General features: G+C 38.0%; 1 protein-coding gene across 6 annotated transcripts in view; it reads right to left on the minus strand.

Annotated features, from left to right (window-relative positions):
* PTPRR (protein tyrosine phosphatase receptor type R) overlaps positions 1-27,993 on the minus strand; it is a 283,034-nt gene that overhangs the window by 101,442 nt on the left and 153,599 nt on the right. For 5 of the 6 annotated variants that reach the window (XR_010148362.1, XM_509221.8, XM_054663404.2 and 2 more), the window contains 4 exons: positions 25,428-25,541; positions 22,273-22,428; positions 14,992-15,102; positions 6,603-6,871 (listed from right to left, as the gene is read on the minus strand). Coding sequence is in view for 5 of the 6 variants with exons in the window: in XM_509221.8 (XP_509221.2) it covers positions 6,603-6,871; positions 14,992-15,102; positions 22,273-22,428; positions 25,428-25,541 (650 nt within the window). In the remaining variant the exon portion in view is untranslated. Of the gene's footprint in view, positions 1-6,602; positions 6,872-14,991; positions 15,103-15,387; positions 15,406-22,272; positions 22,429-25,427; positions 25,542-27,993 lie in introns of those variants that run through there. The other variant, XM_054663405.2, reaches the window with a different exon arrangement.

Genomic DNA, 27,993 nt, shown 5'->3' on the forward strand with positions numbered 1-27,993 from the left:
ACAAAAACAAAAAGAATATTAGATTTCCTTTTCCTTCTCAAAGACACCATGCCATTTTGTATTGATTGTTAATTTTGTAGTATCCTTTGAAGGTGGAGCAGATATTATTTTATAGATTGGGAAAACTATACTACAGAGGACTTAATTAATCTGTTGAGCCACTTATTTAATAAGTGTCAGAGGTAGTATTAGCTGAGACTCAGGTCTATAGTTTATCATTAAGCTATTGGTTCTTATGGAAGATTCTTTAGAAATAGACGAGATCTTCAGATGTGAAGCAACATTAATTAACTCCATAATATTTTTGAGTGTTTACTATGTACTGGGATTTACAGGAACCACAGGAGACACAGAGTATCTTGAGCCATAGTACCTGTTCTTAAAATTCTTGTCATCTGCTGAAAACATAAGACAAACCACTTAAAAACCAGTTCAAGTCCCTTTCTGAATGATTGTTCAATTAAAATCATTGCCAGAGGAGTGGTATATCTGAGAATTTATAGGTGTTATAAATCACTGTGGGCACGAATAGGTTACATGGCCAGTGGTAGGGGGTAAGTTTTGTGTTGGGCTCTGGAGACTAGAGATCGGTAGGCTGAGGGAAGAGGAAGGACCAGGCAAACAGAAATGCAAATGTGGACAGGAGCGCAGCACACAGAGGGGGATGGGGATGGAAACAGAGAGCATGGAATAGAAGGTTTATTTTGGGATGTAGTTGCAAATGGATTTGGAGCAAATGATCAGGGCCAGATGGTATAGGACCTCTGAGGCCCAACAAGATGGTCTATGCCTTATTCTGTAAGCAAATGGAGCCAAATGGGGATTTTTGCACAGCAAAGTATGATAATGAAAGATTGTTATAGCAAGATAAACCTGAAGACTATTGAAGGGGGAAAGAGAATTAGATGCAGACAGATAAGATGAAATAAAATAATATATATGAAACATATTACATATATTAGTCCTAATATCATTTGTATAATTATATGACACAACAATTTAATCATGAAGTAACGAGAGCTGGGTCCAAGGTGATGATTACAGAAAGAGATAATCAATAATGAGAAAGTTGGAGGAGCAAGAATCAATATGATTTGGTGATTAGTTGGAAAAAGGGAGAAAAGAAGACTGAATTGCTATGTTTCTCATTTTTTTTTTTTTCTTTTTGAGACAGGGTCTCACTCTGTCACCCAGGCTGGAATGCAGTGGCACAATCTCAGTTCACTGCAACCTCTGCTTCCCAGGCTCAAGTGATCCTCCCACCTCAGCCTCCTGAGTAGCTGGGACTACAGGCGTGCACCACCATGCCTGACTAATATGTTCCTCTTTTTATAAGACTCTTTAATCTTCATAATTTCAGAGTGTATTCTTTATACTCAGTTAAGCAATCCATTTAGTCTCTAGATCTTATTTGACTTATCTTTTAATTTTAAAATTATATTTTATGATTAATGATATCAAAGTGATAGATTCTCCCAATCAGGGATGAGAAATTTATATGACATGATCCAAAAGATTGGGACAAGTGACTTATAATGCAGCCTTTATGGTCTCCTGGTGATTTTAATGAAGCCATACTTTTATGCAATAAGTAGAAGATTATTACCTCACTCCAGGATCAAAAGATGGAGAGCTATTAAACATGAGCCTAATTTAAAGGCACCATTAGAACACACACATATATATATATATAAATTAAATTTTAAGGCTTAAAACTGCCAGAAAAGTTTTCTGACTGCATGGAACACTGTACATTCTTCAAATTTGGTCACTCTTAAAACTCTTCATTATGCCATCTTGGCAGGGAATTGTGGTAGAAAAATGGGAGTGAGAATAGAACAGGAAGGGATGGTGGAATAGGCAAAGTGTTTCCCAGTAACTACTGGGAGTTAACCTGAGGTTAGTCATAAAAAAGAATCATTAATTGGTTAATTCACTCATTCAGGCATTTATCTCCAGGAGCTCCTGGTTTCCAGAAATTATGTTCTATATGTAACAGATAAGGAGACAATTCAATCATATATGTGTCCTCAAGAAGCTTAGAGTCTATTGGCTACAACAGATTAGTAAACCAGAACTTAAAGACAACAAAGAAGTGCTATAAATACTGTATGCACACTGGGTTATGGAACTAAAGCAGGGGGGAACCTCCATACAGAAGAGAGGTAGCTGAATCAGTACTGGGCTGGAGGAAGAAGGAGGAGGCAGAGGGAGCCTCAAATTGGCTTCCAAGAGGAAGTGATGCTTGAATGCCCCTCCCTGTATTCCTACTCCCACTTTCACCTTTGGACCTTTGCTGTATTCGGGCTGCCAGGGTTTTTAGGTGTTTTATTGCATTTGAAGAAATCTGAGAGCAGAAAGCAGGGAAATTTGAGTCCTGTCATGGGCTTTGTGTTCTAAAGGCCAGGCCTTTGGTGGAAGGTGGCGTCTCGGGGTGTGGATGTCAGATAAGGTAGAATATGAAATAAGCCAGAATAGGGTTTTCTATTCCCAAAGCCTAAGAAAACGCCCATGGGCTCAGGGGAGGGTGAAGTGTTAGAGCGGCTGCTTTGTGGGTGCAGGTGAGACCCCTGGATCCTTCACCGCTGAGCCCTGGGAAGTGGGGGACCCTCAATAGGAGGACTGTGATCCTTGGTAGAGCCATGAGAAATGGCTGGAAAGTGTTTCTGGGGGATCATGTCTTAGATATGCCCAGGTTTTTCTATGCCTCCATTTGGGGTAGAATAGTGAGATGATTCTTGGGCATCTAACAGTGGTTTGGATACAACTGAAAAAGAGGAAGAGAGAGAGAAAAGGAGAAAGCAACTGCTGGAAATGAAGGGGCTGCATGAATAGCAACAGGGAACAACATGGTGGTAACTGTCCTGGGAATACTTATGAGAACCAAAGAGATAATGGACATTTTAGCAGATGACAATGTGCACAGATGACATCAAGGCAGATAGGGGCCTTACTCTTCATGTTGAGAAAGTCTCCTTAAAACGTAGAGGAAACCCTAGGAAACCAGAAGTAGGTTAGGTGAATCAGAAAAGGGCTGAGATTCAGTTTCTACCATTTAGGTGAAACGGCATCTAGCAAAAAGCTTAGGTTGAGTTACAGAAAAATAAAATTGCATTTCTTGTTTTTTTGATTTGTAGACCCAGATTCATGCCCACTATATTGGTGGTAATTTTCAAGGGCAAGGAGGAGTAGGGAAAAGGACAGGTTCTAGGCAAGTATTAATTCTTATGCTTAAAAGAGAATGGCATGGTACCTGGAAAAATGTCCAAGTAGCAGGATGAGTCCAAGGGGGTGTTTAGCAGGAAATAGGGGTGAACATAGGCTGCCAAAGGCCAGATCAGAAAGGGCTTCATATTTCATAAGTAGAAGTTATCAGTTTCTTCCTGAAGGCAGTGTGGAAACACTGAGGAATTTTATAAAGAGAAAAACACTCAAATATAATTTAGAAAACCAGTTCGAGAGGTCTAGAGAGTGGACTGGAAAAAAACAGAATTCGAGGTGGGGACCAGGAGGAGACTGGCTAGAATTAGAGAGATCCTGAGTTCTCAGTGGGATTGGGGTTGGACGGGGGGAACAGTTGGGAGAAGGTGCCAGGTCTTCATAATGTTCGGCTATATGGGGAGGGGGAAAAACAACACGGAGGAGCTGAGGATATTACTGGTTTCAGAGACTCACAATTTAAAAAGAAGAGAAAGGATTTGATGAGGAAGGTCTTGAGTTCCATTTCTGAATGTTTTAAGTTGGTAGTGTTTAAGAAAGGTCAGAGCAGTGACACAGAGTTCAGAGCTGAAATATGGGTCTGGATTTCAACAGAAAGGTAGATTGAGCTAAAGGTACTTTTTCAGGAATCACTAAAAGGTAGTAAGATAAGAAGTGGCCGTGGTTGGGTGATTCAGGGAGGAGAGAAGAGGACACAGAATGAAACTCTGAGGTTAACAAGAGAAGGGAATCTGGAGGAGACCGAAGGTAGCCATGCAAGAAACAGAAAAATGATATATATGAGGCCAAAGGAGGAGAGAAGTTTAAGAAGGAGATAGTTATTAGTGCTAGATGGGAAATGAAACATGTGCTTTGGATTTAGTAGTGAGACATTGATAATTAACTTGATAATCGAGGATGTGAGAGAAGCAATGAGAATGAAAGGCGGGAGAAGAACAATGAGGCAGCAAGTACACTCTGTTCTTTTAAGACATGTATTTGAGAAAGGAAGGAAAAACAATACGAGAGGAGGCACTGGATTAAGGGAGTTTCTTTAATACAAAAAATAACTTATTTGTATGCTGAGGGAAGAGCATTAGAAAAGAGGGTACAGCTGAAGGTAGAGGAGGAAAACTGATGAAGTTACTAGGGTTGAGGTGAATGACCTGGAGCCCTTGTGGAGAGAATAGTCTTTTCCTGCTCTGAGGTGGAAGAAATTAGGAGGTGAAATGTGGGATACAGTGAAGTTGTAGATAAGGGGACAGAGAATCTATTTAACACTGATTACACACTTGCTCTGCTAGAATCCCCCATGTGGACCAAAGAGATGGGTATGATTCCGTCCTTGTATTCGCCCTTCTCAAAGATTCACTTTAATGAAATGAATAAGTGAATATTTAACCTTATACTCCTTTAAACTGTAGACCAACATGTCCAGCAGTGGTCTACAGAGGGCAGGATGCTGGGAATGGCTACTTTCCTAGAAAATTTTATTCTGACCTTGCTTAGAATTGGTAGTGCATGATGATAATAAAAATTTGTCTTTTAATCAGTTTTATTATGACCCTTCATTGTTATCTACTATAGATAACATGGCCTCTTATTGCCTGCAGACCCTTTCTTGCCACTGGCCATTCGTTCATTACTGATGCCCAGGTCTCTGCTTCAAAGTTCCTCTTTGAAGCAAACATAAAAGCACAAAAATAATGTGGATAACCAGAGTAAAAGAACCAGAAAGAAGCTAAAAAATCAAGTTAAACCTCTTTATCTTTTAGAAGAAAATGAGGTCCAGACGAGTGAATGACTCAGGTGAGGCCACCAAACCCAGGAACGGCAGGGCTGGGTCTGGAATCCAGTTCTCCTGACTCCCAGTTAGCCTTAGGGAGAAAGTTCCATTTTCTCTACCTTTCCACACTGAATCACAAAAAGCAATTTAGTGATATCTACGTAAGTGAATGTCACATGGAGACCCACATTGCTCATCAAGAAACCACAGGTATTTTAGGGGAGGAGGTGGAAAGAATGACTTGATCAATCTCTGTTTTCTTCCTGTTGTGGAGTCAAAGGGTTCAGTGTTTAATGACCTTTAGAGATAAACACATTCCTTTATTTTTATGTCATCCATTGTTCCTTGGCAATACTTTCAAATAATTATGAAGGATCAATTTTGTATTCTGCTGTTCTTAAAATCCCAAGCTATATTTTTTGAAGGGTGTGTTTGTGTGTGTAAACCATAACTATTTGCATAGGGCATTGTGATGTATCATGGGAAATATATTCAAAATTTATATATGTGATTTAAAAGCCTCAGGCAACAAAATATATGGGGTTAGAAAATGGAGACATGGAAAATAAGAGGAGAATGAACCTGGGATATTACTTTGAGAACTTACTCTCCCACTACCCTGGTGTTCAAAGTTGGATACACTACAAGTCATGTTTTAAATATAAAATTAAAGCTTCTTATTTTAAGAAACACTATGGGAAAGCTTTACTTAATATTTTTGAGAGGCAAAGAATTAGTCTCTCATTTATGTATTTTGCAAATCCAAGTTTTCTTACATTGGATTTGCTTTTAATGGAAATGTATTGGTATAAAGTGAATCACATGTATAATACATCACAAAAAAGGTAAGGCAACAAAAATAATGTCATGGATTTTTTTTTCTTTAGATAGAGTTTCACTCTGTTGCCAAGGCTGGAGTGCAGTGATGCTATCTCGGCTCACTGCAACATCTGCCTCCCAGGTTCAAGCAATTCTCACATCCCAGCCTCCCAAGTAGCTGGGATTACAGGCATGCGCCACCTCACCTGGCTATTGGCCAGGCTGGTCTTGAACTCCTGGCCTCAAGTGATCCACCCACCTCAGCCTCCCAAAGTACTTGGATTATAGGCGTGAGCCACTGCGCCCGTCCAGTGTCATGGATCTTGATACTGAATGTTTGTTGTGGTTAAAAAATGCAGAGCTAAAACTTAAAAAAAAATTAATCTGTGGCATCAACTCCTGCCTAACTCCAGACAATGTGGGCTTTTGCAGGAAACACTCTGAGTTCATTCTCAGTCTTCTACCTACCAGAGTTTCATGACAATTAAACAAGATAGCATCTTGTGAGGTCAGTGAACCTCAATAAGCTAGAAATTGTCTTGTAGTTGAAGATGAACTTTGCTTGGATCTACACCATCTTGAATCTAGACAAGCTTAGCAGAATCAGACATACCTAACAGATTTTATCTAACACAGTTGGATTCCTTTGGGAGACAAGAAAGACGACTTCATCTGACTGTTCATTTAGTGGTGAACAATTCTACCCAATTATGTCAATCATTACTAGTTCTTTCTTTTTTAGTTGATGAATTTTTTTTAATAAAAAGCCACACGTAGGGTATACAGAATAAGCTCTTACCTCTCTTGAAGTCCTATGGGCTTCATTTTGAAAGGAGAAGGGCAAACAGAGGTAGCGGTGGTAGCTTTGATCTCAGGAGCACCTCGGCCTTGAGGGTCCACGACAACATTCAGTACCTTTGGGGCCTGCTCAGGTTGGACCATGCTGTGGACTGTCTTTGCCTCGGACAGTGCTGGCTGTAATGTGATGGGCGATAGGTGGATCTCCTGGTTTTTCTCTTTGTCTTGTCTTAAGGAAAGCTGAAATCTTTCTTTTAATCTGTAAAGAATCTATAGAAGGAGATATAAAAAACTCCTGTCACATTTTCTCACACTAAACAAGAGTATGATCTCCTCCACCCCACCCTGGCAGACAAACCAAAATAAAGGCTTAACGATAAAGTAAACAAAGCCCTCTGAGAGATGATTTCTCAGTTTCATGGTATTGAGATTTTTCTCAAGACAGTATACTTGGTATTTCCAGTTATGCTGCACATATGTATCAAATAATTGTGCACATGAATCTGTTCCACAAAGATATATTCAAAAGTAAATTTAACCAATTTTATAAAAAATGCCAGATGTTAGTTTGGTCACATGGGGAAATGGTAGGCTTACAGAAGGAATAACCATAAAACACAGGTCTGTGACATTTATAGAAATGGAGATATACATCCAACATGGCTTAGCAGAAAAAAGTAGTCTTGCAAGTATTAATAAAATAATAGTTATGCCATAAACCACAGTTTCTTATGTTGGTAAATCTCTGCATTAGTCATATATCAACTTGAGTATCTGGTAAATACTTGACAAATTAAATTTAGGGTATCTATGAAAGAATAATTTGGACAACCAGAATTTTTATTCTTACCACTTTGCCCTCTTAAATTTTAATATTTATTTTATTTTATTTTATTTCAATACAGGATCTGGCTCTGCTGCGCAAGTGAAAGTGCAGTGCTGTGATCATAGCTCACTGTAACCTCGAGCTCTCCTTAAGGGAAAAGACTATGCACCTACGAGATAGAACTAGAAATGCATATTAAACACTGAACTCCTAAGAAAAGAAAGACATTTTATTGTTTTTTATGTCAGTCCACCTCCTTGTAATCTGGAAACTTTTATACTGGTGATATTCATTGACTCTGGTAGGGTAAAGTTAAAGCTTAAATTTTGAAAAAAGGGTGGATTTGGAATATTCACATGATAAATGTTAATCACATGAATGAGAAAGAAAAGATGGCTGATATTAAGTAAAAGGTCTTCTTACCTTTATAATAATTACTTTCAAGCAAGTGTAATGTGTTTTCTTTAAGCTATAGGATGGAAAAGACTGAAGATGAATGCCTTTATCACGTGCATAGTGTCTAAGGTTTTTAACTCACTGCTTCTCTTCAGTTTCCATGACCTTCACGGTGTAAAAACAAAACCTGCACTAGAACAGTATCAATCAGATGATACATATATTTTAGGCTTATTGTGTTCAGCTAAACATTTAATTACTAAACGATGAGGCAACAGAATTTAAAATATTGTTTTAGTTGCAAGAAAGTTATTTTCCCAAATGAAGAAACAAATATATCTGTATCATTACAAAAATATACTTAGAAGATAAGGCATATATTATATATTTTAAGCTCTTCACATCTAAATATAATATGCATATGAGAACATTTGCTTGCCTGTTTACACTTGGATTTTGGAGAAATATGAATGAATAACGAAAATGGGAAAGCCAAGGAAATCTTGACCTTCTCAATTGTTCTTGACCGGTCAATTTTATGATTTATATTAGTGTAAAACAAAGTCTAGTCCAAAGTCCTTCCTTACCATTCATGAGCTTATGTTTTTGATGAGAAACCTTTGAAACATATTTTCCAATCAGTCATCTGTTTACTTCATGTCTGGTTACAGGTCAACTTTGCAACCTGTCTCCATGTAGTACGTGTACAAACTGATTTCTACATCTTTAATTAGGGAAAAGTAGAACCTGGAGAATGTATGATGTATATAAGATAGTGTTTAAAAATACTCAAGAGATTGGGCTGTCTGAAAAAATATGGAAAAAATGGAAGAGATTGCTACTTGGCAATAGGGTAGTTGTCATGAAATTAAGCTATAAGGCAGTGATTCTCAACTGGCAGGGATTTTGCCCTCAGGAAACGTTTGGCAGTGTCTGGAGGTATTTTTGGTTGTCATATTTTCAGGGTGTGGGGGAAGGAGAAGGGAAAGGGTGCTACTGGCATCTGGTAGGCAGAAGCTAACTACCTTTACAATGCATTGGAAAGGCTCACCACACACCCCTGCCAACAGAAATAGTAACTCCGAAATGTCAGTAGTGTTGTTTGTAAAACCCTGATGTAAGGGATCATAAAATTTTTGTGGTGTAATCTCCTCATTTCACATTTAAGTCCTGAGCTGTTGGATGAGTTATGGAGGTTTGGAAAGAAAACCTAGAATCCGAGTTTTCTGACTTCCAGGTAGGTGATCATTCAACTCTATTGTTTCCTCCAAATTCTCATGTCCTTCTTTGAAACCTCTTTCCGAAAGCATCTGGAAAAGTGTGTCAGAGATTTTTCTCTGCACAGAATGAGATGTGGAATACAGCATATTCATATTTCTCTATGGGAATTCACTTTGTTGAAAAACTCAACCTAAAAGCTTACCGTAGCAATGGCAAGTCAACATTTTGCCTTCATCTCCAAGAGCTTGTTTGACTCTTGGACTGGAATAAAGTCATGTAATAATTTAAAAAAGGAAAAGAGAACAGATTATTGAATGAGAGGAGCTGTAAAACTCAAACTATAGCAAGAGAAATAAAATAATAGTGGGAACAAAAAAACCAGAGGAACACAGAAATGGGAGGAAGCTAAAAAAATTCGATGAAGCTTTTCTGCAGCTTAAAATTTTCGTTAAAAAATCTCATGAGTAACACAAAACATTCTGTTTGGATTACAATGTGTTCAGATTTCAAAATGATGCCACCAACCACTAGTCTTTAACATTTGTTCTTTACAGTGTTTTACAATTAGTTCTGAAAGAGTTCATTCACTCTTTTAATTTAATAATCGTGAGTCAATCCCTACTACATTCCATAAACAAGATATTGTAGATGCAAAAGTAACACAGAACTCTGTCTTCTGGGAACTCCTAGGCTTCCAGAAAACATAAATGTGTAAAAATTATGTTCAGTACAAAGTACTAAGTGCAAAAATAGAGGTGTGCCCACAGCACAGAGGTATAATGTGGCACACATTTACCAGTTCCATCTGGGTAGAATGGCTCTGATAAATACAGCCATTCGCATCTGCTACTACTGGAGTTATTTGTGGCCAGAAATATATGTTCACAAGACAGAGTGATAAGACTAAAAACAACAACAACAACAACAACAAACAACAACCACAGTTTGACTCCTTTATGAAAACAAATGGAATTATGGTAAAGAATGCTGACTTTCAATTTAGATAGACTTGGGTTTGAATTTTTACCACTTCCTACTCTGCCACCCCCATATCCACCCATTGCATGTTCTTGGTCAAGTCATTTATTTTTTCTGAATCTTAGTTTTCTCATAAGTAAAATTAGGAAGCTAAAACATGTTAGGCATTTAGTACTGCAGTAAATTTAGTACCAGTTTAGTACCAATAAGTGTGCAATAAATGGAAGAAACTAATTTTTAATGTTATTACTATTAAGACAATTGTATTCTTCTTAATACAGAAAAAAAATTGAAAATTAATTTGAGATATATGCCTACTTAACCAATCATTCCAGTTAGGAATCTGGTCCTAGTTCCCTTCATCCCGAGGGATTATATTTAACAAATGAGAAAATTATGTCCACCTTTGACATGTATTTATTACATGATGTTAAGGCTATAGCAGGTGGTTCAATGTAGGATTTCTTGCTGCGGCTACCAGACTACAACTAGAGAAACTCTTTCCCTCCCACATGGATGACTCTCCTATGGGTCTAACATGCCAGTGTTTTTATTGATCCAAACAACTATTTTCATGTGATTTCTAAAACTGCTTTCCAGAAGCAATCTGGCCTGTAGACATCTCTAGCTACATTTCATAAATGTCTTTGTACTTGTTAATAAACCTGTAAGGACATTTGGATGTCTAATTTAGATGATAAATGGTGTTCTTTCTATTATTTGTTCAAGTTTAAGAACTAATTCTTCTTAGTAAGTTTCTTTCATCTAAAACAGACTGAATGGATTGGAAGTTGCCCACACATTTTTTCTTGGAAAACTGTATTTTTCTATTTGTCGCTCCACCCACTGCACATTCACATTTGTGAGGTGCTAAATAAGTCAGCATATTTGAAAATGTCATGCCTGTCTAATTTTATGCCTGGCAACATTTTTTTTTGTATTTTAAGGGAAGTAAACAATATGCCACTTTTCAAAAATTTTGCCAAGTCTTATGTTGTTGTTACATAGCACATACAACCTTCCATTACAGCAATTTACCTATATAATTTTATAATAAAACCCATGCTTTTCATTTCTACGGCATGTAGGAATGCCAATGCAAATGGAGGCACTTGATTTTTTATAAATATAATCAATGCCAGGGGGAAAATTCTGAGTTATATCTTTCCTTTGTCATGGAATCAACAAAACTATGGGAAACAGAGTTGGAATACATGTGTTTCAGAATCACGAAAGTGATAGTACAAGTATCACTGAGAAATGCATGTGAAACACTTACTTTAAATCAAGCTTATTATCAAAATAATTTGAACACTTAGAAAGATGAGCTTATTTTAGATAATCGCTTTGACATGTCCCTAAACATGAACTCTTGACTCCTCTGTGGTAAGTTCCATCAGATAAACTTGGCTTTGTGCTAATCCTATTAGGTAGTACTTCTTTTCTTGTGAATATGAACTTCCCGTCTGTGTGCTGCCGGTTCCTCTGTTACTTTTCAGAATTTGTTTTTATTTATATATTTTTCAGAGGCAGAGAATCTGTAGCCCAGGCTGGAGTAAAGTGGCATGATCATAGCTCACTGTAACCTCAAACCCCTGGGCTCAAGTGCTCCTCCCCCTCAGTCTCCTCAGTAGCTGGGACTACAGGCATGTGCCATCAGCCTGGATGATTTTTTAAACCCTTTTTTTTTTTTTTGTAAAGACAGGGTCTCACTGTGTTGCCTAGGCTAGTTTTAGACCCCTGGGCTTATGCAATTCCCCTGCCTCTGCCTCCCAAGTGCGGGGATTACAGGCGTGAGCCACTGCACTTGGTCCCCCTGTTACTTTTAAAAGTGACTCTTTCAAATTAAAATTTAAGATAGTATTTGAAATCCATCTAATTATTTCTTTCATTTGTTTAAGAACCATCTGAACACGCTCATCCTCATTCCGAACATGTCCCTCTCCCAGGAAATGAGAACATTTCCACACAGGCAGGGAAGCCAAATAACTTAGGAGTCATCCTTAATTTTACCCCCGTTGCTGAGGATTGGGACACAGCAAGTTTTGTTGGTTCTACTTTCAAATAGATCTCAATCCTTCACTTCTCTCCTTCCCCACCACCCACCCCTGTTCTATGCCACCAGCATCTTCTTCACTGGGATATTGCAGAAGCCTCCAGAAAGATCCTCCTCCTTCCACAACTCTCCCCATCCTCTGTCCACCACCACTTTCTACCAGAAGAAAATGTGATCTTTTAAACACACACAGCAGATCATATCAAGGCTCTGCCTAAAACATTCTTCCCCTAGAGCCTGAACAGGCTAAGCTTATTCTAACTGCACCCACAGTACCCTCTGCCTAGGGGTCCTTTACTCACATATTTACCCATAGGTCTCAAACATCTCAGGTTGCTCTGATCCACTCACTCATTATTACGGTTTCTTCTTCATAGCACTTATCAACATTTGATTTTTTAAATTAATATACTATTTTTTAGAGTAGTTTTAGGTTTACAGAAAAACTGAGCAGAAAATACCAAGTTCTCATATACCCTTCTTCCCTATCTCTTCATTTTCCCCTGTTATTAACATCTTGCATTGGTATGATTCATTTGTTGCAACTGATGAACCAATATTGATGTATTATTATTAAAGTCCATAGTGTAGATAGTGTAGATTAGAGCTCATTCTTCATACCTTGTACAGGTTTTGACAAATTCATAATGTCATGTATTCATCATTACAGAAAATAGAATAGTTTCACTGCCCTAAAACCTGCTGTCCCCTACCTAATCGTTCCCTTTCTCTGAAATCTCTGGCAACCACTGATATTTTCTATAGGCTTGACTTTTCCTGAATGTCATATAGTTGGACTCACATAGCATGTTCACCATTTGATTTTTTAAAATTAACTTAATTATTTTCTATGTCTCCCTCTAGAGTAAAGACTTCAAGAAAATAGGGATCTTATCTGTCTTGTTTTCTCCTTTGCCCACAGCACCAGCAACAAATAGACCCACAGAGAATATTCTGCAGGAATCTGTTGATTGAATGAATAGATGAATCCACCTGCTAACCCAATAGAGAGCAATCACCTATACTTCTAAAATGCTCCTTTCTTGATTTGTTCTAATAACGTTAGAGTCGACTTCCCTAAGTTTCTGACCTTTACATTGATGTTTTGCAAATATTGGGAAAGGAAGAGTCATCCTCTGGTCCCAAGTGGTTGAGGGTGTGACTACTATAGGTCCCTTTGCCACAAGACCAACATAGGCATTTATCTAGTTACATTCAGTACATGAGCACGCCCTGAGTTAGAAATGCAGAATCTGAAACACATTCTATATGTCAATAGCAAGCTCTGCTCTGTTTCTGCTGCCCTTTAGTACTCAAAGGCTGGGCATGACTCTGCTTTCCCACTTCCCTTCTTCTATCCTTGCCTTTGCTCTTCTGAATCACATCCACTGATCCCCTGAATATTTTCCACTTTTATCACTTTCAATTCCTTTCTATTCTCCCCCTCCTCTTATCCTTTCTCATCTGCAAAGCAGAAAAACACCCTAATTGTGACTGACAAGAGAGGGAACAGCACTTGAGATTTCCCATATGAAGGAAGGAAGAATCACGTATATTAAAATGCAATTAACCATAACAAGGAACTACGTCCTTTAAAACAGAGATGCCCAGAAGACGCTGCCATAATTTCCCAAAACCTCCAACTTTCTCTCATTAAAATTCTTTCCTCTTAATCTCTGCCATGTGAAATATAAAAATCAGTTTTTACTCAATTCTAAATTATTCTTTTGTTTACTGAGTCACAATTCTTAGAAATTTTTTTTTCTTAATGCTTGACCCATAGGAGCTACCTCTGAATTCATTATGGTGGAAGATTTAGGGAACTCTTGTTACTTCACATATTTTAAACTCTAGAAAACATGCTTATCTTCACCCTGTTTAAGACTGCTTGTTTTATATCCTCTAAGTTTAGCCCATGCAGCCTGTCTTTCCAGAGGGAGCCCCAATCTTTCTAACAGTAACCCCTTCCCAGTAGGGGAAGCAGAAATAAACAAAATCCAATAAAACACTTAGCAACATTGTTGATTGTGGAGAGAAATAAGTAACATAATGACTTTTGGGGGGCACTTAAAAACTAAGGAAGAAGTATTTATTTAAATGTACAAAATTAAAAAGAACATAGCTCACAGGGGAAAAGGCCATTAAAACCTATTTGTAAACTCTAATTATTATATTACATCTTGAAATTTTCAAATGAGTAGAAACATCTTATTCTACCCTAAAGATACCGTTAATTCATTCAATGCCAAATAGTACTGCTTAATTTAGTGGGTTAAATTTGTTTTGGGTTCTATTTTTAAAATTAGAAACATGCTTTTAAAGGCTACACATTATTACTTACAGAGCTATTCCAGCATATACATTTATACTTTTGTACTATTTATCCACCTTAAAAATGAGTTAGTAGTCTACCTAACTTAGCCTTTGAGGGTATAATCATCTCCTTTTCATAGAATGCTTTCAAGTCCTTTTACAAATAAGGAAATCAACCATTCCTTAGGGAGTAATCTTGTCTCAAAGACATCTTTCTTTTTAAATTTTTTCCTGAGTTCCATAAAGATGATATAAAAGGAGAAATAAAGTAAACCCAAAGTGTGCCCGTGAGACTTTACTGACTTTGAGGGCTTCAGTGACCTCAGTAAATCACTTTCTAAAGCTTCATTCTCAGAGTTGATCAAGTTACTAAAAACTGCATTGCAATTACAGCCTTATTATTCAGGTCAGCGTCCTTAATTCCATAAGCTCTCCTTTAGCAATCGCTCTGATGTCAGATATGAAATATTCCTAATCTAGCAGGATCATAGTCTTCCTTCTGCTCGGAAGCATTTTAACACTCATATGAATGGCAATGTACCCACTAATATCAAGCAGTGGGCTGAGCAAACGATAAAATATACAAAGAAGCAAACTTACCATCAAACACGTTACTATAATAACAAAGATGCTGAGAAAAATGACAACAGCATAAAATCCTTCTTTGCTCCAGATTTTGTCCGCTTCATGCTGCCCTTGTAAAACATTTTTCTTTAAAAGCAAAACAGAAAGTCCGACGTTAAATGAGAGCTTGAGAAAACTGGCGTTCTTATCAGACACTAAACATATTTTTAGCCTTATTCCATTCAGTGTAGTGCAACACACCTACACCCCCCGCTGCCAGAGCTGCTTCTCAAACTGATCTAAGACAACAGACTGCCATCCTTATATATCAAGAGATTATTTAGTCTCCTATACAGGAGCAAGCGTGCCTGACATGGCATCCGCAGGTCCCAGGCTTTCTAAACATCCCTCAGCGTCTCTCTTAGAAACTACCTGATTCATAGGTAAGAGAGTTCTGTTCTTTTCTGTGTGGAGAAAATTGTTTCTGATTTCCTTACTCTGTTTTAAGTCCCCTCCCACAACATCAGCACCCTGGATTACGTGCTGTACTACCGTTCTTTACTTCTAAACAAAAGTGAAACAAGTGCAAACAAAAGCTTGTGGTGCATTAATAAATACAGCAACAATGCCAGCATTATTTCCTTCTTTCTTTTAATCACATCTTTTTTTTTCAAATAGAGTCTCTGCTGTCAAAACCTGACTAAAATATCATCTCAACAATATATATTGTTAGAATATCACATATTTTTCTAAAGTAATACGGAACATTAAAAAGTTCAGAATTATTTGTCAATAAAAGGTAGAATACACAGGTTTATCTTTATTTGTATCATTTTTGTTCCACTTTGGGGGTGGAAGAGCAGAGAAGAAGCATGAATAAAGTGTGCATGACTCTATTAATTTTATTTTATTAATTTTTTTAAAGAAGCACATTGACTAAAATCCATTCTTAGATTAAAATTCAGTTGTATAATTTAGTGACAGTATAGATTTATAGTTAACGAAACTAACTTGAAACCAAATAGTCCATGATTGGGAAAAACATATAAAGGCTAAATCAAGTCAAATGCTTTAACTCATCTAAAATTTCATTTTGTTGAAGGTTGCCTTTTTATTCCCTTTAGTGAGAGTACATATCTGTCCTTGGATATTGTTTCCAGTGATTAAGAAGGCCTGGAGTAAAACACGTCTTGTAGGTGTCTGAACTTTGAAATCATTGCTAATTTATTTTTAAGGCTTTTAAAAAATAAAATATAACCAACATTTATAAATCAGACAAAAAATTTACCTTCAAAAATATTTTATGAGAACTTTCATTCTGGAATGCAAGTGTGTTTTGGTGGGAAGATAAGCAAGGTTGAACAGAAAAGATTTTTGAGTTCAATTGTGATTACAAAAATTATTTGGAGAAAGCCTTTATTAAATGCTAACGTAATCAGGATTCTATTTTCTTTACTCGTAAAACAGCGATGTGCTCACTAATTATAGTAGAATAGTATCTGTTCTACTTTCTAAGACATAGATAGATGCATAGATACAAGAAATGATTTAGATATGTATTTTAAAGATATATAAATGATAAATCGATGGAGAATCTGAAAACACTTGATTGATAAAATGATTAGAAACCAAGTACCCTGCTGCAAAACAACTTTGGGTTCAAGCGACAAATTTTCTTTCACCTCTTTGACGTCAGCCATATCGTTTTTTTAAATTCCAATGTCTCTATAAGCATAGCTGGAAACTAATAGAAAACTCTTGCAGAAATCAGGTATAAATATGGAAATGAATTTTTTACAGGCAACAAAATAGCATCCATTGTTTGCTATAAAAGCAAACTAGTTAAGTCTTCAAGTAGGCAGCATAAATTTGTCAAATTTAAGTATAAGGAGTTGAGCTTAAGCCCATGTAAAATTTGGATAAAAAGGGGTGGTTAGGTGGGTGGAAAGAGATTTTGTGTTCCTAACCCGATTTGGTTCATTTTTTTTTTTCTTGCTGTAGTTCTACAACTCCTAGAATATCAACATGTTCCTTTCTGCTTAAGACAAACCTGTTTTGTTTTCTTTTTTAACTGAAGCAGTAATGATGAAAGAATTAACTCCCACCCTCCCATCCCCCACTCCCAGTTAGAAAGACACGTTTTAAACTCCTAGAACTTAGTCACTGCACTTTCTTGGTAAATAGATTTCTTTCTGAGTCATGCTACTCCTGCTGAACACTACTATATTTGTACAGAGATCTAAAAAAACTTGATAAGGGCAGGGTAATAAATGGACAAGTTTGTAGTTAAGAGCTCACAAATCAAAAGACTATAATTCACAAGAATCTTCAATCTAACCTTTGCATAGGGTTAACCCCATGCTTTTTATATTTTGTCAGGTGGCCGAGAGTTGAATAATTCAGAGGCTCTGTTGTTGGGTCAAGCCAATGCCACTATATCATCTTTATGTTTTATTATTTCATAGCTACATTTCTTTGCCCTTTAACTTAGTTGCAGTGAAAGAAGCTGATGGGTTTTGTTCTATTATTTAAAATTTGGTCAGTTTTCTGTATAGTTAACAATGGCTTCTCTATATCCTGTTTAATAATTTGATGCACTATAGCTCATTCTTCTTTCTTTTGTCCTTTCTTTTTAAATATTTTAATCAATTCTGATCTCAGATGCAGAAGGAGATCCCAAATGCTAGGAGAGATGATTCAGAGATACAGAGGATCTAGGAGATACACCTCTTTAAGAGAGAGGAAGTACACAGAATAAGAACGAAGTGCAAATGTTACAAAGTATCTGGTTAATTTGATTGACTTGGCAGATAAATGAGATGTATCCTATAACAATATGGCTTTGTTGGATAAATGCCAAGCTTCCACTGTACTGTGCGCAACGTGAGCAATTGTTCTGAATGGTCGAATACAGGTTAATATTGATTGTATGTCTCCTCAGCACTGTATGGCTAGGTCTACACTAATTTAGACTAGACTACCTGCTAGTGTTCCTAGTTTGAAGGAATAATCATTAAACTCACACATTATTGTTTACATTTGTATGTAATGGCTTTTTTTCTTTGTAAATATTTCATGAAGGTATCAGTTAGCACATTGGACTTTTATTTAAAGAAGGTCACTTTCTCCTTTGAAATATAAGATTTGGAAACTGGAGTAATTTGCAATTGAACAACAAAATTCCTGAATAATTTTTAAAAATGTCAACACAGAACTTACCGTTTTAATAGGTATTTAATTCATTTTGTAAAAACATTTAATTTTATTTTCCTGGGATTTTACTTATTAGGCAAGAGGAGGTCTAGTTTTATCTGTATGAGTGCCTATAATGTTCTAGGTATCATATACAAATATATAAAAGAAATAATGTCTTTTCCTTTAAGAAACAGATTACAAATGAAAACAAATGACTAAACAAAAACAGTTTTCTAGTTGGTTTTCTTTTGTTTCTCAAGAGTCATTTTCAATTTAAAAAATCAAGCATATGAAAAAACAATAAAAAGCCATATCCTTCCATGAAAGTAATTAACGTAAGTTTAGGAATAGATGCTTTGAGACACCATTCACGATGTTCTATAATTCATGCAAAGGATGAAAAGCCAAAATACCAGTGATCCTTTTTTTCTGTTAATGAATATGTTGCCATAACATGTTATAATTTTAAGATTAAAATGTGAAAAAATGGGTTAAGGTATAAGTTGTTATAAAAGATTAACCACAGAAAAAATGAATAAAGTTGTAAGAAAACTCACAGAATAGCATTTACCAGTTTTAAGCTACTATCAATCAATATTTTTGCAGGGCTTCTTTAGGTTGTATCTATACCAAGCACCTCCCCACTGGGGTGCCTGCTCACTACAGACAGCTTTTCCCTGTTTCTGCATTTAGAGATTCTGGTCAAAGGTCAAAGGGTAATGCCTGGCCCCTTCTAGGAGTACTCAAACAAAAGGTTCAAATAATCCTTCTGTCCTTCATGATATGCTCCTTATATCTGATTCAAATACTTCCTCATCTTCTGTAATGCATATTTTCTAAATTCTAGATTTCTAGATTCCAACAATTTTATGAGAATCTATCACATTTATCATCAAATACAGTTTCCTTATTCAAATGTAGTCTATTGTGAGCTAGTAGCTCTGTGAGAGGCCATTAAGCTAAGTACCTCACCTTCACTGGACTGGGGTATATTGGAGGATGCCCAGGTACTTGCTTTAAAGGCAGCTCTTTTTGTATAGGGAGCTTCTTTTGGTTTGCAAATCTGAGTGACTCAGTAAGTTGCTCTATTCTTAAAGCCTTCAGAATGGCTTTTAAACTGAGAATAAAGCAACAGGGAAGGCCGTTTATATGATTCTCTAAAAGCTTATGGGAAGCAGGATACATTTATCCAACGGTCTTTCTAAAATTTAAAGAATTGTCCTAGGCAAGATGTGTACCAGTCAGTCCGTGAAGGGCCTTGACTGTGGGAATGGGGTTTGGCTTTGTGCACAAGTGGAACTGCTTCAGATTCAGACGTGGGCAAGGCTGGGAGGGGCCTGGTGGTTCACCTCCTCCTGACCCTCTCCTCTGGCCTCTCTAAAGCATAAGGGGTCTCTTCTCCAAGGCTCCCATGGCACAGTGTAGCAACTTTATTTATAGAACTATATTCTTATTATCTGTTTGTGTCGTATTTGCCCTATTAGTGCATAAATTCATTGAGAACAAGCATCATTTATTGTTTGTTTTCTTGTTTATTTATTTTTCTGGCTTTAGATATTAGCTAGCACAGTACTTGGCTATTTGCTCTTGTTGTTGTTGTTGTTGTTGTCTGTTTGTTTTGGGACTCCACCCAGGCTGGAGTGCAGTGGCCTCATCATAGCTCATTACAACCTTAAATTCCTGGGCTCAGGTGATCCGCCTGCCTCAGCCTCCCAAGTAGCTGGGACCACAGTTACACACCACCATGCCCAGCTAATTTTTAACTTTTTTTGTAAAGTCAGAGTCTTGCTATGTTGCTCAGGTTGGTCTCAAACTCCTGGCCTCAACCAATCCTCTTCTCTTGACCTCCCAAAGTGCTGGGATTACAGGCTTGAGCCAACGCGCCCAGCATGACTATTTGTTGACTCAGTTTTGTTGTGTGCCCATTGCATGCCAGGCACTAAATGAAGGCAATGAAGACACAGATCAAATGACATGTCACAAGCTCTCAAAAAACCCACAGTGTAGAGATGAGCCTAAAGACTAATATGGGATAAGGAGTTTTTGTTTTAAGCTTGACGGGAACACAGGGTAAGGAGCATCTTCGTCTGTGGAGGTACAAGGGATACTTTGCGACACAGTAGACTGATCTTAAGAAATGAAAGGTATGCATGGTGAAATCCCATCTCTACTAAAAATACAAAAAATTAGCTGGGTGTGGTGGCAGGCGCCTGTAGTCCCAGCTACTCAGAAGGTTGAGGCAGGAGAATGGCGTGAACTCGGGAGGCGGAGCTTGCAGTGAGACGAGATGCACCACTGCACTCCAGCCTGGGAGACAGAGCAAGACTCCATCTTAAGAAAAAAAAAAAAAAAAAAAACCAAACGAAAGGTATGTAGATGAAACAACATATACAAAAGCATGAAGGAAAGAGAGAATATGGTGTATCATAGATCTATCGAGTTTAGAATTGCTGAAATGTAAACTAGGAAAGTGTTGTTCAACAATTATAAAGCCCAGCATACAAAGGACCATATACCATATTAAGAAATCTAGACTTCATTCCGTAGTATTTTGAAAGCCAGAGAAGAATCACGAAATTAGGAGGGCATGGCCAAATTTATGTTGAGAAAGATTACTTTGGTGGCAGGAAAGAAAACACACTGGGTGTGTTTGGAAACAGAACAGAGAGAGGCACAAAACCAAATGCAGGAAGACCAGTTGGGGGTGGTTGTGACAGTCATGGTTCAATGATGACATATATTCTCATTGTGCCAATTCATCCTGCATTCAAATTACATTTGTCTGCTACCTAGGCTGTGTGAGAATTTCTGCATATACTTTAAAAATTCAATCCATATTTCAAGTTTATAAGTGCTGTACCCATTTTGGATTTGAAGAAACTAAGGCTCAGGGAGGTTGATACCATGCAAAGGCAGACAACCTCACAGAGATTAAATGGCCTGCCCATGGGGCACACACATTTTACGTGTGGCTTTGGGATACAAACTCCATCTGGGTGCAAGTGATCCTGCTGCCTCAGCCTCCCCAGTAGTTAGGATTACAAACATAAGCCACCATGCCCACCCAGAGCTTTTTATACCACACCCGTGATACTAAAATGAGAGGCAGTGTGATTTACTGTAAAGGTGAATAGACCAGGGATCAGGACATCTAGATTTTGGACAGGGAAGATGGCTCACTCGCATCTGTAATCCCAGCACTTTGGGAGGCCAAGGTGGGAGGATTGCTTGAGGCTAGGCATTCAAGACCAGCCTGGGCAACATAGTAAAACCCTGCCTCTATAAGAGAGAAAAAAAAGACACCTAGATCTTAGGTGGTGCTTTACGCCTCTCTTGTTCTGTCACCTTGAGGGAGTCACTTAATTTCTATGGGCCATACTTTCTGTATCTACAAGGTGTTACACATATTCCCTCCAGTTTAATTTCATGATTCCATGAATTGAATTACACGTATTTAGGATGATGATCCTTTCAGTAGGTTTGTTAAAGCGGGATGGAGTAATAGAATTGGAAAGGAAATTAAATCCATTCAGGAGTGAGATGGTGGAGGTGGTAGAGGAAATTTTTTAAAAGCGACAAATTTGGAAAATACTATGAAGAAACATCTATAGTTCTTAAGACTTAAGTTCTTTAAAAAACTATAGTTTCTTCAGCAAAAGAAAAATCACATTTCAAATTAATTTCAAAGTTATGGGAAAAGGCGAATATCTGGTGACCATTTTGACAATGAAGACAATGAGGGGAGGGGTGCACCTGTAGAGAAAGAAAGGTTTAAATGTATTTTTGTTTATTTGACATATCAGTTTCAAGTGATCAATTGACAAAATACATCTAAATCTTCTTTCTTCTAGAAAATTTACTGGATAAGTCAAAATAAGTTATAAGGCCACAAAGGTTTGAAGAAGAAAAATGCCAAAAAGTGAAAACCTTAATGTGAAAATGCATTTCCTTAAGAAGTAAACATATACAATGTAAAGATCAGAGAATTCTGACACTCAGGGAAATTTTTATATCAAATAACATACAATAAACAACTTTCATCTCAAAGCCTCTTGGGGTTGAATTACCATAGCATGCTAACTGTTCACATTTTTAAATGAATTGTTTCGTGCAACAACATACCTCAGGAGAGACTTCTGTAATTCCAAACTGGGATAAACTTTGATGCAAAACATTGATATTAAGTGAACGAAGAACTTCCTCAGAGGGCAGAGCATCAGAAATTCCTGTTTTTCGGTTTATGGGAGACACAAACAGTTCAATACTGTTCTTCTTTCCCTAATAAAAGCAGAATATTTGTATTTGTTATAGACATTTTAAACAACTTTGGAAAATATTTTTACCTGTCCTTTAGAAACATTAAAGGAAGTCAGAATTCTAGAATTCTAAAAGGCTTTGTGGAGATTACATTTATTAGTTATTCTCTGATAGACTTAATGTTACCCGTCCAAAGTCTAAAATCTTCAAATAGCTTTCTTGCAATTAGTTGCCACCCCCCAAGATGTGTAATTTTATATTTCATTGCATGCTTGCATGCTGATTCATTTACCATTCCATATTGTAATTTTTTGATGTAGATTGTTCAGGTGTTCCCTGAGTAATTATGTTTAAAGAAGCATTTTAAAATCAAATGAATTAAATAAAGTCCAAAGTAATAGTAAAATTACATATTAGACATCACCACTCTCTCTATTATTTTTATAACTTGTGTTAATGTGAAGGCTTGGCTAGCTAAAGAAGATGATGCCAGATGATCTTTGAAGTCCTTTTCCTGATACTGTTCTTCACGTCAAGTATGTCACACATTTAAAATTGGTCATTTGGTGGAAATGCATATCTTGTGTAGTGATGTCATGAGACTTTTCCTATTAGTATTACCTCATTAGTTGAAATGGAGTCAGAGAATTTCTTACCATAAATGTCTGATATCCTACACACACACACACACACACACACACACACACACACACAGAGCAGACAAAACCATGGCGATTGATAATATTATCTTTTACAACTTACACAACACACTAATAGAAGGAAATTATTCTTAGCTTTCTTTCTGACACATGGAGCGCTCTCATGCTAGAAAGTTTTCTTTTGATGTGCTTTATCAGAATTTTAGCTGGTATAAAATGAAGTATCAGTTTACTACTAGCAAGCCAGTAAAAGTTTTTTCATGTTTGCAGAGAACAACAGACAATAACTAAATACTGATGTGAAACATGTTTATAACAATTTAAATAGTTTGTGACCCAATAACAACTACTGTAGGTACAGAGCACTTGTGTTGTGCCTAACATGCTATTTACCTTAAATCTTTTATCTCATTTATTGCTCAAAACACCGCTAAGCGATAGGTATTATGGTTATCTCTATTTTATAAATAAAACGTAAGAGGCTTGCCCACATTCACATACATGGAATATGGCCACACTGGAAATGAAGTATGGTTTTGTCTGTCTCCAAAACACATGATGCTAATCAACATGCTTTGCTATGTCAGGTATTGTAACTCTAGCTATTATAATAACTACTTTGAACCATGCTACTAACATTCTCTGAGGATATGATAAGCATATCCCTTCCTCAGTCTGGCAAATCCCTCCTTCACCCTTGCAAACAGCTATTATGCTCATTAAACCTAATATGTATAAAAGTATATCTAAGTTATCTATATCACCTCTCTATATATCTTAGCAAAATATATATGCACAGGTTGATGCATATATATTTTTATATGTGTATATTGTATATATATAAAAAATCTAGATCTAGATCCAAGACTTTTTTTTTTTTTTTTTTTTGAGATGGAGTTTCGCTCTTGTTGACCAGGCTGGAGTGCAATGGAGTGATCTCTGCTCACTGCAACTTCCACCTCCTGGGTTCAAGTGATTCTCCTGCCTCAGCCTCCTGAGTAGCTGGGATTACAGATGCCTGCCACCATGCCCGGACAATTTTTTGTATTTTAAGTAGTAGAGATGGGGTTTTACCATGTTGGCCAGGCTGGTCTCAAACTCCTGACCTCCAGTTATCCACCCTCCTGGCCTCCCAAAGTTCTGGGATTACAGGCGTGAGCCACCGGGTAACCTTCACTCATTCAGGGGAATGTTGTATTTCTTCTTCTGTGGTATGAGTTAAAACTTTTTAAAAGCTTGTTTACTTCTAGAACATTGTTGATTCACAGAATACAAATTTTTATGAAGAAATGAAACAACTCACTCTCTACACACAGAAAAAATAAAAAGAAACATAAACCCCAAACCAAAACAGAAAGCAAATTCCCTCCATAGTGAATGCAGATGGGTGCAATAGAAAGCTAAGCTCCATGCAGCAGAAGCACAGCAATTTAAGGCCGGGGGAACATGGAGTCCTTGCTTAGACTCCCATTGCAGTGGACATTAAGAGCAATTTAAAACCTGTACAGTGATCCCAAAGTTCCTTTTCACGTAAAACTGAGGTGACTAGCTTTTTACAGAAAGACAGTCATCTGATCTGAATTTACTTTTTTTTTGGCCTTTGCTCACGCCCACTTTCCAGTGCAGATGGGAACATGTAGTTGCATGAAATCCAGGTTCCCAAACACCGAGGAAAGAGAGGAAATAATGGATGTGGGTGATTGACATATAGGCCTAGACTGGGCCCTATACAACAGATCATTTGGGTTTACTTTTTTTTTTTTTTTTTTTACTTTACCCACTCAGATGCCCATTCAAGTTTTCTCTTGGTTTTCCTGGACTACCAATTCCTGCATTCCACCTGGGCTGCAGTCCTCAGGGTCAGTTCTTTATTCTTTATTTAAAATGCCCTGCCTTGTGCATTCAATGTCCACTGTTCTATTGATATACTTGAAAGTATATCAATAATGTCTGGAAACTGCCTTACCTGATATAGAAGCTTTCACTCTAATGGAGAATATTTTCGGAGTAGTGTCAGGTTGGTAAGGCAAGTGTTTTGGGCTCTTTCATACTTACCACAGGACCTAGCCTTGAACTATGACAGAGTTAACAAACTTCCTCTATAAAGGGCCAGATGATAAACAGTTTAGGCTTCATGAGCTAATCTTTTGCAACTACTGAACTCTGCCACTGTAATATAAAAGCCACCATGGGCAATGGGTAGATGAGCGGATATAGCTTGTTTCATAAAATTTTATTTGCAAACACATGATGTGCCGGATTTGGCTCATTAGCCATACAACTATAGCATGAGCCCTTTAGTGATTAAAAAAACCACACACACGGCTTGAATTTTGGAAATGTGAAATGTGGGTATCTTACAATGAGGCGATTGATGTGCACTTGCTGGGGTAAGAGTCCTAAAGCTGCAGCCACTCCTTGGCGGAAGATCCGAAGCAAGGTTATGTTCAGCTTGTTTACATCCATTTGCAGTGTCTAGAAAATAAGGACAAAAATAAATCCAAATTATAGTATTAATAAGTCTTTTGTTCACGACATTCAGTTCTTGACTCATGACTGACCACAGTTTCTGTGACTCTGCTAAGTTTACACTAATAATGCTTTATTGCATTTTTGATAGAAATAAAATTATAGGAACATTGCATGTGAAATTTTAAATGGTATTAGTTAAAAAGATGTATTATAGGGGTGGAGCCAAGATGGCCAAATAGGAACAGCTCCGGTCTACAGCTCCCAGTGTGAGTGATGCAGAAGATGGGTGATTTCTGCATTTCCATCTGAGGTACCAGGTTCATCTCACTAGGGAGTGCCAGACAGTGGGCGCAGGACAGTGGGTGCAGTGCACCGTGCGCGAGCCGAAGCAGGGTGAGGCACTGCCTCACTCGGGAAGTGCAAGGGGTCAGGGAGTTCCCTTTCCTATTCAAAGAAAGGGGTGACAGACGGCACCTGGAAAATCGGGTCACTCCCACCCCAATACTGAGCTTTTCCGACGGGCTTAAAAATGGCACACCAGGAGATTATATCCCTCACATGGCTTGGAGGGTCCTATGCCCACGGAGTCTTGCTGATTGCTAGCACAGCAGTCTGAGATCAAACTGCAAGGTAGCAGTGAGGCTGGGGGAGGGGTGCCCGCCATTGCCCAGGCTCACTTAGGTAAACAAAGCAGCCAGGAAGCTCCAACTGGGTGGAGCCCACCACAGCTCAAGGAGGCCTGCCTGCCTCTGTAGGCTCCACCTCTGGGGGCAGGGCACAGACAAACAAAAAGACAGCAGTAACCTCTGCAGACTTAAATGTCCCTGTCTGACAGCTTTGAAGAGAGCAGTGGTTCTCCCAGCATGCAGCTGGAGATCTGAGAATGGGTAGACTGCCTCCTCAAGTGGGTCCCTGACCCCTGACCCCTGAGCAGGCTAACTGGGAGGCACCCCCCCCCCCCCCAGTAGGGGCAGACTGACACCTCACACAGCCGGGTACTCCTCTGAGACAAAACTTCCAGAGGAACGATCAGACAGCAGCATTTGCAGTTCACGAACATCCTGTGGTCTGCAGCCACTGCTGCTGTTACCCAGGAAAACAGGGTCTGGAGTAGACCTCTAGCAAACTCCAACAGACCTGCAGCTGAGGGTCCTGTCTGTTAGAAGGAAAACTAACAAACAGAAAGGACATCCACACCAAAAACCCATGTGCACATCACCATCATCAAAGACCAAAAGTAGATAAAACCACAAAGATGGGGAAAAAACAGAGCAGAAAAACTGGAAACTCTAAAAAGAGAGCACCTCTCCTCCTCCAAAGGAACACAGCTCCTCACCAGCAACGGAACAAAGCTGGACAGAGAATGACTTTGACGAGTTGAGAGAAGAAGGCTTCAGACAATGAAACTACTCCGAGCTACAGGAGGAAATTCAAACCAAAGGCAAAGAAGTTGAAAACTTTGAAAAAAATTTAGACAAATGTATAACTAGAATAACCAATACAGAGAAGTGCTTAAAGGAGCTGATGGAGCTGAAAGCCAAGGCTCGAGAACTACGTGAAGAATGCAGAAGCCTCAGGAGCTGATGGGATCAACTGGAAGAAAGGGTATCAGTGATGGAAGATGACATGAATGAAATGAAGTGAGAAGGGAAGTTTAGAGAAAAAAGAATAAAAAGAAATGAACAAAGCATCCAAGAAATATGGGACTATGTGAAAAGACCAAATCTACGTCTGATTGGTGTACCTGAACGTGACGGGGAGAATGGAACCAAGTTGGAAAACACTCTGCAGGATATTATCCAGGAGAACTTCCCCAATCTAGCAAGGCAGGCCAACATTCAGATTCAGGAAATACAGAGAATGCCACAAAGATACTCCTCCAGAAGAGCAACTCCAAGACACATAATTGTCAGATTCACCAAAGTTGAAATGAAGGAAAAAATGTTAAGGGCAGCCAGACAGAAAGGTCGGGTTACCCACAACGGGAAGCCCATCAGACTAACAGCGGATCTCTCAACAGAAACTCTACAAGCCAGAAGAGAGTGGGGGCCAATATTCAACATTCTTAAAGAAAAGAATTTTCAACCCAGAATTTCATATCCAGCCAAACTAAGCTTCATAAGTGAAGGAGAAATAAAATACTTTACAGACCAGCAAATGCCGAGAGATTATGTCACCACCAGGCCTGCCCTAAAAGAACTTCTGAAGGAAGTGCTAAACATGGAAAAGAACAACCGGTACCAGCCACTGCAAAATCATGCCAAAATGTAAAGACCATTGAGACTAGGAAGAAACTACATCAACTAACGAGCAAAGTAATCAGCTAACATCATAATGACAGGATCAAATTCACACATAACAATATTAACTTTAAATGTAAATGGACTAAATGCTCCAATTAAAAGACACAGACTGGGAAATTGGATAAAGAGTCAAGACCCATCAGTGTGCTGTA

Source organism: Pan troglodytes, chromosome 10 (assembly GCF_028858775.2).
Source record: "Pan troglodytes isolate AG18354 chromosome 10, NHGRI_mPanTro3-v2.0_pri, whole genome shotgun sequence".
Lineage (NCBI taxonomy): Eukaryota > Metazoa > Chordata > Mammalia > Primates > Hominidae > Pan > Pan troglodytes.